The following is a 13404-nucleotide window of genomic DNA, read 5'->3' on the forward strand; positions in this document are numbered from 1 at the left end:
ACTACATTGTGTAAATAATTAAGTGACAGTGAATGAATGAGTAAAATAATTACAAATGACATCAGCAATGCGACAAATACATTTGATTTAATTTCTGATATGTGATTGTAATTAGAGTAAATAAAAACATTTAAATACAATAATGCATTTCTATATAAGGTTCGTCTTTAAATAGCTGTATAATCTTTAGATTTTATTCTAGAATCTTATCTAAATATTAGGTCTATTATCTAAATAGAAAGTTTTTTAGAGTTAGAGATTATTTTGAAATAACAGAAAAATTATATCTTGATATAATCATTTATGGGACACTGCATACATTTATTATTAGTTTTCTATATCTTTGTGTATTTTTTTTTTTTTTTTTTTTTTGGTAGTGCTTTAATTTTTAATATTACTCGCTTATTTATTTATTAATGACTAATTATTGAGATAATTATTTAATGTTTAGACGCCTAATTCAAAAGAGGGCGGACTGAATTTGTCTTTTTACATCCCCTGATTTACTGTAGCTTGTATTCTGCAAAAATGTCTTGAGGTGTAATGGGATGTCGTGTCTGATGTCATATAAATGTTTATTAATCATGTTGGGCAACCTGAATTAAATTAATTCAGGTTGTCTGACATACGTGCACGATAAAGACGTTCATGGGTTCTTTTCTTTCCAGCATGCACTTTTGACAAAGAGCAATCGTTCTCTATTCATTTGGTTGGGTTTTGGCGCCATCTGATGTTAAATTAAAAAATTGCAGACCTGATCCACTAGATACAAGCTTGCTTAATTATCTCATCATAGGATCAATTTATAAGCAACTGATTATTTAAAACGTCAAACAACACAATTCTGTAAAATTAGCAACTAAATAAATGACATTGCTGTGAAGCATGACAACAGAAGACAACAAAAAGAAGTAGGCCTATAGCCTGTCCTAAAAAACACATTTGACCCAGTACGACTGATTTTTCACTTCGAAGTAAACATAGGAGAGAGTCTAAAATATTAAATGTTAACTGTTCTATTGTAGTTATATTACTTAAAGCCCTTTAGCTACCAGCTCAGCAAAGGCTATATACTAAAACAACCGAAGATATGCAAACCTGTTGCTGCCCATCTCTGCCATTTCTTTTCCTCTTAAGTAGCAGGTGCCATAGTTTACGGATATGTTACTATAACTCTTGTGTTAACTTTATAACATTTCAGACGTCATTGATATAACTTTTCATCAATTAAATGTACCTCACCTCAGAAAATCCACTCGTGTCAAGAGTCTGCGCGGGCTTCTGGAGTCACGTGCCCTTCCGACACACTTCACACTTTATTGTCCCTCACAGTAGCTTACTTGATTGTCCTGTAGGCCTACAAAAAATAATAATATCAGGAATTCAGGATAGTATTTTAAAATCAGAAAAAATATATAATTTTAAGGTAACTTATGGAACAAGTCAGTAAACCAAACCATTTCTTAAAGTTTTTTTATTTGCTTTTTTGTTGTAAGGATATCTCAAAGAAAATGTTTCATCTTTTGGATGCGCTGTTTTTACACTGTTTTTAAAGCATTTCCCCAGTGCTCTGCGCGCATTTTGAATGCTATTTTAGTGTCACTTGTTAACGTTTAAGCAGAGCAATAATGTTTAAGTTAGATGGAATTTTTTCTGTCAATGCAGTTGTAATTGTGTTGCTGCTGTTTATGTTAAGCGCACTGATTTTTTAATTGTGATTTTATTCCTGCATTCATGTGAATAAACTAGCGGCTAGTAGTAGCTTTATCCGTGATTAGGTTAAAGGTATAGCGGAGGATTTTCCCGAATTTTAGAAAAGAACCGCCCTCTCCACTTTTTGAAAAAACGCACATGCGCAACACTCGACCTGCTCCCGAGAGGGAACGCATATTAAACGTGTGCACGAGAGAGCATGCACGAGCCTAGTTCTCCTCATGCACGCTCTGTTTACAAGTTGCTGTCGGTGCGTGACTTGTTCCAGGGCTAGCATCGCTAATCATAGCTTACAGTAACTTTTACTAGCAGTGATTTTAAATGGATTTCTCCAAGTAGCATGCCAAACTTTACCTGTCGAGTAGAAACTTCGCGACTGAGGCATCAGTGGGAAGCACAACCTGTGTTTTGAGCGCACGCCATCGTGTGAAATATTCTCCCAAAAACACTCTGGTCTTGTTTCTTTCTTCAGAGGCCTTTCTCTTCTTGTTGTAGACACTTTTTCTCTTGCAACCCTCAGACCTTTTGAAAAAAACCCGGTGAGAACGACGAGCTTCAATGAATGGCTGAAACCGTAGCTCACCACCATAGACAGTATATAAACCATATGATGTCTATGATATAAACGGCTCACCACATATACACCTGAAAGTGCGCATGCGCAGAAAGCGAAAACTACCTAGGGACAAGCACGTATGACGGCCTTACATAAACCATAAACATATCACCAGAATGATTGACAACTAGGAGGACCAATAGTCTTGATGATCCACCCGGAAAAAGAAAATCCTCCACTATACCTTTAAGGCTAATACACGGACATGAAGTCAACATGATATTGGATATTAAGTTAACTAATGAAATCTGCAAACTTGTAGTAAATCTTTACAAACTTTCTTTACTCGGAGGCTGAACTGGATGCTTGCTGAAGAGTGAGCCTCAACACTGTCACTGAGAAGCAAGTGAAGTCTCCTCAGACACCCGTTCACAGACTCGTCTTTCTCTTTTCTTCATTCATTGTTGGTTATACACTTGTGTGTGGTTTTCTAGGTTTGTGCTGAGTTACACCATATCACAGAAAATGCACACACCCGCAAGATTTCAGAGACTCTGTGTGACATTTTAAATGTTTATGATCTTTAGGTGAGTGTAAATTTGTCTGCACTAACTAATTACCTCCATCAATGTCTTCATTGCACTATATAAAATAAACTTGACTTGCTTATTTAAAGGGTTAGTTCACCCCAAAATGAAAATTCTACCATTAATTACTCGCCCTCATGTCTCAACGATTTTATTGAAGAATTTCTTCTGTGTCAGTCTCCTACGCTGTTGACGTAGAAAACACACTGCAGCACTTCCGGAAGAGGACCTAGAAAGCATAGTTGCAGATTTGAAGGCAATATTTTCTTTTTTGAGTATATCTGAAAATAATTAAAAACAAGAGATAGAGGGGACTTACAGAAACTTCTGTGCTCCATGGGCACAGTCTCTTACTCCGACTGGGCATGGATGCTCCCTGGAGGGAAGAGATAGGCATGGGAAGGGACTGAATGAAGGCATGATCCAGGAAGGGACTGTGCAAAAGGACTGTGTAGGATCAACTCATGGGGCTTCTGATGCTTTAGATAGTGAGAGACGTTTCGCATGTTTTATATTTCCTGCCGGGCACTTCTGCTCCCTGGGGGGCTCCTGTAGTAATGGGCACAAACTCAGGGGTGACTTTGTTGAGCTCTGACTGGCACAAGTACTTTCTGTTAAGACCCAGGAGGAACAGGTGTTGTCTTAGGGGTCCCAGAATGCACAGATACACCTTTTGGGATCCTGAAGGGCATAGGGGCTCCCTGGGTGAAAGAGACAGGTGCATTTTGTAAATTCTCCCTCAGATGCTCAGCAAGCCTCCGTTTTTTTCCAGGTGGGCAATGCTGCTGACTCAGCCGGCACTGCCGCTGCCTGTGGAGACCTGGCAGGCACTGCTGCTTCTTGTGGGGTTCTGACATGCACAGGCACTCCCTTTGGGGTACTGTTGGGTAAAGGTGCATCAAGTGGGGACTTGGTAGTAGAGATGCACGGATGGGCTATTATTTACGTCATATATATATATAGATATATAACGATATTACGTTATATATCGTCACGTCATCCACCCAATCCACGGTTTATCAGCGGAGTCCGCGGCTATAACCGGCAACCGCGCATCTCTACTTGGTAGGCATGGGTGCTACTTGTATGGAAAAGGGTTTAGGCTTCTGCTGCAGCAGTTCCTTTCTCAGCAGCTTAGGGATCTTCAGAGTTCTCCTTTCTGGGATCTTGTCAGGGATACACTGAGCACCCACTGCACAACAGACAGATGCACCCTTTAGATAAGAGGCTATGGGCTTCAGCATCTCCTGTCTCAGCGGCTCACGGATCTTTAGTTTTTGCCTCTTTGAGATATTGTTAGACCAGGGTGCTTCCTGAAGAGAAGCAGCTTGAGGCTTCTGCTGCTGTAGCTCCTGCCTCAGTGGCTCAGGGAACTTTAGATTTTTTCTGGAACCTTGTCTGGCATGGGTGCTCCATTTGGGGAACATGTAAGCACCTTTGAGGCCAGCATAGGTGGCTTGGCTTGGACTTGGTGGGCACTCAGCAGGTATAGGTGCTCCCTGTGCAAAAAAAGGCCTTTTGCAGATGCTTAATCAGATGCTCAGGGATCCTAAGTTTTCCTCTTTGTTGGGACCCAGCAGGCACAGATGGTTCCCAGGGGGACCCAGCAGGCACGTGTGCTCCCTGTGGGGACTCAGCAGCCAAAGCTGCTCCCTGTGCCTTTTTCTGCTTCTGCTTCCTTCGCAGCTCCCTGGTCTTCAATGATGCACATGGGAAGCCTGAGTGTGTGGCCTTCTCAGAAGCATCCCTGAAGACCAGGGATGAGGTGAGTTTCCCCATCTCAGAACTAACAGGCACAGGTGCTCCCTGTCGTAACGTGATGGTTGGGCACTGGTGCTCTTTGTGTGGACCTGTCAGGCATGGATACTCCCTGAGTCTTCTTCTGCCTCCACTGCTTCTTGGACTTCATTGTTACATCTGAGAATCCTGAGTGCGGGGTCTTCTCAGGTGCATCCATGAAGACTTGGGAGATTTGAACTTAAGAAAGACTGCAGAAATAGAGATGAGAGTGAGACACAATACAAAAGAGAAATGCTAAGAAGAAATCACTGGAAAATAAAGGGTTGTCTGGCCAAGAACTTTAGGACCTGTCCCGTGTTAATATTAAAAACGCTGTCCAGCGCTGGTGAGAGCTGAGCGGGAAGGCCTTAAAGCAGACGCGGATGTTGCTTTGATTCGGGTCCACACGTGAGTAACACTGGGTTTGAGTGTCATTGTTTGTCTGGAGTTGCTGTGCTGTTGGCAACTAACAACCAACTGTTTTGTAATTGTTTGTAGTTACTATTGTGTACTGTACGTTAGATTTTTGGGCTTCCTTGTCATTCGGTGCTTTATTTTTCGTGAAGCATTATTCCGCTTCTACTATGATAAAGAAACATCCTCTCTTGGTTTGCATGCGTATCGGAGGCCCGTTAGTCAGAGTCGCCTTGGCGTCAATAAGTGAATTCGGTGTTAAGCGTCATTGTTAGTACACTGGACTCACATGCAGTGGGATCAGGGTTCGAGACCGACTCGGAGCAGGGCTGGTAGTAGGATTGGAGTGTGACTTTTGGAGGCGGAGCAAATGAAGAAGGGGTGTGTTTTTTTGGGTTGATTTCAAATATTAACATTGGCCAACAGGATATTTCAAAAACGACTTACCCAACCTTTAAGTTTTGTTTATATCAGTTTATCTACCAATGTGCATAACTTAGATGAATATCACATAAAAGTATCTCTATCATGCCCGGTAGTCCAAGCACAATTTACTGACAGCATAAATAGAAGATGATGACAACAATAGGCCTACCTGCTCCACTTATTATTAAACTGACCAATAAGAATAGATATTAAAAATATGCAGCCTTTAAAGACATAAGAAAGGCTAAATGAAAAGCTCCTTTTGCATTTCGTCACCTTCCTAAAATATTTTTTGATCAAAAAGATTTTTTTGCATAAGTCATCTCCTCATGATGCTGGCCACCTCTGGTAAAATCACCCACATCCTCAGCTGAACAGATCATGCAATTCTACCCCTGTAGTATAATGGCCTATGTCAAGAGTGTGACTTAGGCCGTTTTATTTTGCCTAAGTCAAAAGACAATGAGACTTTTTACACAAATTTACAAGCTTTTCAAGATGGCAGCTGCATCAAGAAGAACGAAAATCTACTCAACCTCAATTATTGGTTCAGTTTTTTGTGTTTTCTGAGAAACCAGAAAAAATAACTTGGGCAATTATTTTAGGAAGGTGAAGATTTGTAACCAGTCATGGTCAGAGGTAACCATTAAGCTGATTAAGGCCAATCAGCTTACAGTATCACTTCAATGTGTCATCAGATCTGCTATTCGTTTGTAAATAAAATAGAATAAATCTCAAAGAGATTGAATGGCAGGTCCATATAAACATTTCTCATAATAAAGGAGTCATGGATGGAGTTTCTCGATAAGATAACGTATATTTATGAATGTTTAAAATGGTCATATTCTGTATTTGGCACAATTTGTTGCATTGATTTAACATACTGAAAAGTGTTGTGTTGATGGAGAGATTAGGGGTACAAACTAAGGGGCTAAAGCACCAGGATAACAGGCACATTTGACTTTATTGTCTTTTAAACCACTAGATGGCACAAAAATTCAGCTCAGCACTACTCTTTACAACCGCTTGATGATGCACATGGAAATTTGGCTGATTCTTGACACGATCACGGACAGACAGCGCAAAGTTTGATCTAATATTTAATGTTTTTTTTTAATGTTGTAGATTTATGTCGACAATAAGGACTGCCCGATGGCCCGGGGCCAATGTGAACGACGCTCGGGACAGTTGAGGGAACTGCCGGGCCAGTGCTCTAGTGGTGTGCGATATATATTGTCTATAATATCGTTGTTGATTTAACAATCTGACATCATCGAGTATTGTGAGTATATTATGAGCTCCATAATCAATTAGGCTATATATTAGGCATGTATACCCAGAGGATATCCCTCAATTTACAAAAACCAAACAAAAACACACCCATTGAGTGCACGCATACACTACGCGATGTAGGCCTAGGCCAGTCTACTAGACTAGCGCGCGTGTGCATTTAGAGCGCACACGTTCACTGGCTGTATGTCTTTTATATTTATATAATTTAATAAAGTTAACCAATATTACACGAAAAGCGCCGTTTTCCCCCAAATATCAGCATGAATACAAATGTGACATTGATTTTATACAACGTAGCCTACAGTTTAATAAACAAGTTAATATATCAAGTGACTTACATTTTAGACATCAAATCGCCTGTTTCTCTCTATTCCGCCAACGAAAATAGTTCCAAACAAAGTCCACAGCAATGTTTTGCGTCTCTGAGCAACACAGGACGGTTACTGAATGAATCAGTGTTTTGAACAAATCAGCTGAATCAATGATTTAATGACTCACTCAATATAAGGCATAAAAATGCTTTATTCCTGAATGAATCAGCCGTTTGAAAGAATCGGTTGAATCTCAATGCCTCACTCATTAACAGTGACTTGCTGCCACCTCCTGGCCTGTTTAATTTCACATTTAAAGTATCTTTTCATTTTTTAAATAATTTGAAATAACAGAATTTAACGTTTTAATATTTAGAAAATGACCGATCGTTTCGCTACTACGCCCCTATTATTGGTCTAAGATTCTGTCATTAATTTCTTACCCTCTGTCCTTCCAAACCCGTAAGACCCGTAAGGCAACTGAGTCAATTCCTAACCTCTCTGTGCTCTGTGTTCCAGTTCCTCCTGCTCTTTAGGCACGCCAGCTCCGTCGTGGTGGTCACCATTCCCGTCAACTCTGCTGTGGCAATGTTCAGCTCCACACCGTGGGGATCTTCAGTACCATCTGCTCCACCATGGTGGTCTCTAACTCCGCAGAAATGGTCTTCAGTCCCATCAATGCCACCCTGGCCTCCTGCACCACCTCCATCTCCAGTCCTTCCTCCACCTCATGGACCTGGCCCTCCATCCCACCCCCAGGACCACCTCCCTCCATCCCACCCCCAGGACCACCTCCCTCTTGGACTTCTGTGACCCTTTGAGGAGCGTCTGGAATATGCTCCTTAGTGGGGGGGCCTTTGTCACGATCACCAGCTGGAGAGCCCTTGATACCCACCAGAGGACAATCCTCCCTATAGTCCACTGCCATCAACATGGACTACATTTCCCAGAACTCACTGCCTGGACACCTCATTCCTGATTGCTGTCAGCTGTGTATCTTTAACCTTGTTAACTCTGCCTATATAAGCGCAGTTTATTCAGTCATTCATTGCTAAGTCTAGTAAGTGTTACTGCATTTCTGAGCTCTATACTTCTGGTTTCTGTGTCATGGTCTTGATCTTCTAGATCAGCCTATTTGCCTGTGCCTTGGACTATTGTTATTATCTGTTTCATTTACTCTGTAGTTTTGACCTTAAGCCTGTTATATGGATTACCCTAATAAACTACTGCGTTTGGATCCTCAAACCATTTTAGAGCATTTTATTAGATCAGATAACATTAAGCTGCCATATGATCTTGTTACAATGTACCCCACCTATGGGGCATGTTAACACATTTCACTTCCATTCTTTAGGGGTGAATAAAGAAAAAAGTATACACTGTATTAATGAAACAAAGCCACATAATTGTACTAGACATGTGTAAAATTAATGTGGGAAAAAATTAATACTCTGAAACCATAGTGGATTTACAAAAAACTGAGAAAGTCAAAAAGTGTTAGGTTGTGCCCCGCTCTCCCCTATTCGAGCTTGTATAATTCACTCTTCCTCTTCTTCTAATTCGGTTTCTTCTTCAAACATATATTGCTGAAAGGGGTGGTTGAATATGATTTCACTTTTCTAACTTTAGTTAGTGTGTAATGTTGCTGTTTGAGCATAAACAACATCTGCAAAGTTACAACGCTCAAAGTTCAAAGCAAAGAGAGATATTTTCTTTTAAAGAAATTGCTTTTTATCGACAGCTGGTAAGGACTACACGACATTCCTCCCCACATTCCTGACATCACCAACCCTAAAATGTACATAAACCCCGCCCCCGGAACACGATTTATAGACTATCAAGACAGAATATGCTAATCAATGACTAGAAGATAACTGTACAAAAGTTACAAAATTCACCAACTAACCATTCAGAAATCCGCCCTCTGTGCCGGGAGCAGCAGCTCATTTGCATTTAAAGGGACAGACAAAAACGGTGCGTTTTTGCTCACCCACAAAAAGTGACAACTTTAACATGCTATATAAAAATATCTGTGGGGTATTTTGAGCTAGAACTTCACATACACACTCTGGGGACATCAGAGACTTATTTTACATCTTGTGAAAAGGGCATTATACCAACCCTTTAACTCAGTATTTCCACTTGCCATTGTGGAGAGTTTACTACCGTAAAGCTGACCGAGTGAATCTCTGAGCTGGTGTGAGTGAGTGGAGGCGGTGATAATTTGCATATTCATGAATCCTCGTATACTAAATGAAGCAAGGGTGTAGAGTTACATTCAAGCTATTTTAAGGCATGAATAAGTAAAAAATTAATAGGAAAAAACTTTTAAATATGTAATTTTGGTGATCAAAGACGAGTTTTAAGGGATATCATACAATTATACTTTTTTAAGTAGAGTAAAAATTTTAGCAATGTGTTGATTTGTCCTCAAGGTGTCACTATTGGGTTAGAGATCACACCGGTTAGAAACAGCAAGGATTGCATGGCATTGGCTCACATAATCATCAAAACTGTTTGTAACTATAACTACGGAAAAGTTCGGAAATGCTCATACTGATGATCCACAAACATAATTTTAGTGTCTTGCGTGGTTATAAGGCTTATGCATCACGTTTAACTGTGTTTCAAATGCTCTTTTTATAAGTGTTAATGAATTTATGTAAAATTGCATTATTTATTTTGAAACTGGTGTTATTTATTGCATTATTTATTTGACATGTTACATCATTATTATTTATTGTGGTTGGATATCGGTTGGGTAATTTCCCTGCTTGTCTTTGCCCTGACATGTCACACTGCAAAGTTTTCCAACAAGGTTAAAAACAACGTCACCCAACGTGACTGGCCACGCCTTGATGTTAGACGGACGAATGAGAGTGGTCGACTTTTGTTAGTTCAGACGCAACAGCCAATCAAAATAGATTTTGCTGATCTTTGATTTGCATGTGTCCAATAAGGATTATACTGCTCTCACTCATTACAGCTCTCAGGGAAATTAAATCGAATGCAACGGCTCACAGCGTCAGATTTAACCGGTGACAGCCAGAGACAGAAGACCTACGAGAACTCGTGTGGATTTTAAAAGGAAAGTTATTCAAGTCCGTGCTGGATTTTACGTGCAACATGACTTTTGAGGAACTTAATGGAGATTACTCTATTGAAAGGTAGAATTGACAATATGCATTCACTTGGCAATTCAGACATATAACATTATTATAGTAATTTACCAATAATTGAATAACGTACTTATAAATAAACATAAACTATGTGAAATGAACATGATGATTTGGAACATATTAAATAAAGATATATCTCAAACACATGTACCGGGTGAACTGTCAGTCAGCGGCACGAGCTCAGCTCACGAGACTCGAGTCTCACGAGACTTTTCGCTTGTGATGTGCCGGATTTTGTAGATCTTTAAAATTCTGCTAAATTATTTTTGCTCATATTTTATCTGCTTGTATATGAAAATTCTCGGTAAATTACTCCCTCACTCGATCAAACTAGCCAATATATATTCGAATTATTAGTTTTCAACCGCCGCAGTCTAGTGTAAACGGTGCACGAGCTGTTGCCATGCACAAATGTTCAATCGTCTCGACTTTACTAAAGTCGTATTACTTAATAATATATCCAAATTTTGTTTTTTACAGGATGGATTCTGTGATTAAAGCTCTAGAGGAGGTCCTGCGCTCCGCATTACCGCAGGGATCTATTACAGTTGGGGTGTACGAGGCTGCAAAGTCACTCAATGTGTAAGTTTAGAGGCTTTTTCAGTGTTACTGGTTTTCAAAGTCATTGCAACAAGTGAAGTAGTAAAGGCTAAATAACTAAAATCTCAACTCTTCTGCTCAGGGATCCTGATAACGTGGTGTTGTGCATCCTGGCCACTGACGACGACGATGTGAAAGATGTGGCTCTTCAGATTCACTTCACTCTCATTCAGGCTTTCTGCTGCGAGAACGACATCAACATCCTGCGCGTGAACAACACGCGCCGCCTCGCGCACATCCTCGGGGGCGCGGGCATGCACGGGAGCGAGCAGATGGATTTGCACTGCATTCTGGTCACTGTAAGTGTCAACAAATCATTGCACATGTTCTTAGAAATTTAAATAGTAAGCAAAAGCCACAATAGACCAGTAAAAACAGCAGGTGAGCCACTCGTCTTAGTAACTTGTCAGGACTTTTTTATTTTTTAACTTGTCAGGACATGTCCAGGTGTAACCGCCACTGCATGACGTCCACATGAACATCCTGCTCTGTACACATTCATATGCAAATAGAAGTTTCTTGGCTTAGAATTTTACAGCTGCCTCGGTATTCATGATTCTTATATTGCTTCAAAAGACTTCATAGGAAGCATTCAATAAGATTTGCATACTCCCAAAATCACTGGTCATTTGAATTGTCATCTATTGCAACTTGACTTCACTTTGATTCCTGCACGAGATTTGTTTTGGAAGTTCAAGGGGTCAGACTCATTAATGGCCAATACTAAAATGCAGAGAGCAGGATAGCTGTGGTGGAAATAATGTTATATATATATGTTCCACAAAAAAATATTTTACATTAAATGTGCGCTTTCCATAGACAGTGCTGTCTGTAAGAAGAACTGGAAAGGACAACGCTTAGAAGTTACACAGCAGGACATGTTCTAGCTGATACAAACAGATTGTAATCCCATCTCTTCCTCTGATGTTCACAGGTTCCACATGCATCCACATGGAAAAACCCAGCTCTGGGAAAAGTGAACCACTTCTGCAGAGAGAGTCGCTGTATGGATCAATGGGTGCCCATTATCAACCTTCCAGAACGATGAGGACAGCTACAACCAAGAGGGGAAAACATGGATAAAAATATCTAGTAAAAAAGATAAAAGATAAAAAAGGATGGTCTCAAAAAGGACTGATTGCCCAGACCGGCGGAACAAGGGACTGACCTTTAGTATAAACTGGAGGAGGAGCACCTTTATGCAATCTGAGATGAGTCAGCGCTTTTTAGCTTTGTTTGTGGGACTTTTTAAGGACGTCACATGAAGCTAATTGTGAATGGAAGTGAGCACCCGAGTATCTTGTGAGATAGTTTATTGGTGGGGTGTCAAAGCACTTCGGTTAAATACAGGATGAAATATTTCTCAGAGCAACACATGAAGCACTATTTTTCAAAGAGGCTGGCCTATTTTTGTATCTTTGCCATCGGTTTGGAACAGTATACCATCAGTACTTGTTTGTTAATGTTTGAAAATAAATCATTTTAAAAAGGAACTTGCTTCTAAACCACTGAGATGAAAACTATGCATTCACAGTATACGGTATACGGGTTTTTTTTTTGTACATAAGTTAATTGTTCTTTTGTGGTCTTTAAATTATTTCTATTCTATTAATTTAAAGAAGTATTTATGTAGACACTTTTTATACTATTATATTCAAACGTGAAAATGAATTTTGTGTTGAAATAAAAGTATTTTTTGAACACAACGTGGTAGTCATGTGGGTTACTCTGTTGGAGGTTTCTGGACTAGTAGAATTGACCCGACAACACCAGTGGGGATCAGCGGGGTCACGCTGGACTCGGTGGCCTTCGTGACTCCCTGTTACAGTCCGACAAAAGCCATCCAAGCCTTTCTTTTGTCCTGCTTTAGTTTGCGTGACCACTGCGTCTATTCATCAGAATCCTTTTTCAGCTGAAATGAATTGCTCAGGTTCAGCTTACTGTATCGCTTGCGCATGTCAAGGTCAAACTTGCTGTCATAAATCAGTTTGCTCTTAATTGTGCTACGCGTGACAAACTGATACTCTGTAGGGCAAAAGTCAGTCACTGCGTAGCAAGTACGCAAGACGTTACACAAGCCCATCTGGAGAACGGAAGCGCCTCAAAAAGTGTGTAAAAGGCGTGGTTGTGATCACATGACTGGCACATATTGGGTCAGGTTTCCAGACAGCACATACCAGTAAATCAGTTGTGTAACCCACCACTTCGTACACACAGGTTATGAAGCAAGGTTTGACTGATGTTAGGCTGATGCAAGGCAGGTAAACCCCTGTCATGTGACATCAGAAAAACTGGATTTGCTCAAGGACAAAATAGTATTTCTCAAAGACAATTTACATGCTGTCTCTGCAAATAGTAGATGAACCAAGCAATCCAGGTCAAGTCAGCTAGTTTCTCAACTTAAATAATGAATGCGCCTTTAGGCGTTAGGCAGTTTCAGTTTTTTGACGTCACTAAAAGGATTATTTTTAGACCGCAGGTACAAGGACCAGGTGATATAAGAGCTGTTTTGTCACAACTTACATCACTGCCCCACCACTCCTTGA

The 13404-nt window shown here is 40.2% G+C and overlaps 1 protein-coding gene across 1 annotated transcript; it reads left to right on the top strand.

Annotated features, from left to right (window-relative positions):
• The first annotated feature begins 10061 nt into the window (after nt 1-10061).
• On the top strand, nt 10062-12564 carry gadd45aa (growth arrest and DNA-damage-inducible, alpha, a). Its single transcript, XM_084411204.1, has 4 exons — nt 10062-10246; nt 10739-10840; nt 10941-11157; nt 11793-12564. The coding sequence occupies exons 1-4, from the start codon at nt 10206-10208 to the stop codon at nt 11904-11906; spliced, it is 474 nt and encodes a 157-aa protein (XP_084267330.1). The 5' UTR covers nt 10062-10205; the 3' UTR covers nt 11907-12564.
• Nucleotides 12565-13404: the final 840 nt, after the last annotated feature.

Source organism: Rutilus rutilus (assembly GCF_951802725.1).
Source record: "Rutilus rutilus genome assembly, chromosome: 6".
Lineage (NCBI taxonomy): Eukaryota > Metazoa > Chordata > Actinopteri > Cypriniformes > Leuciscidae > Rutilus > Rutilus rutilus.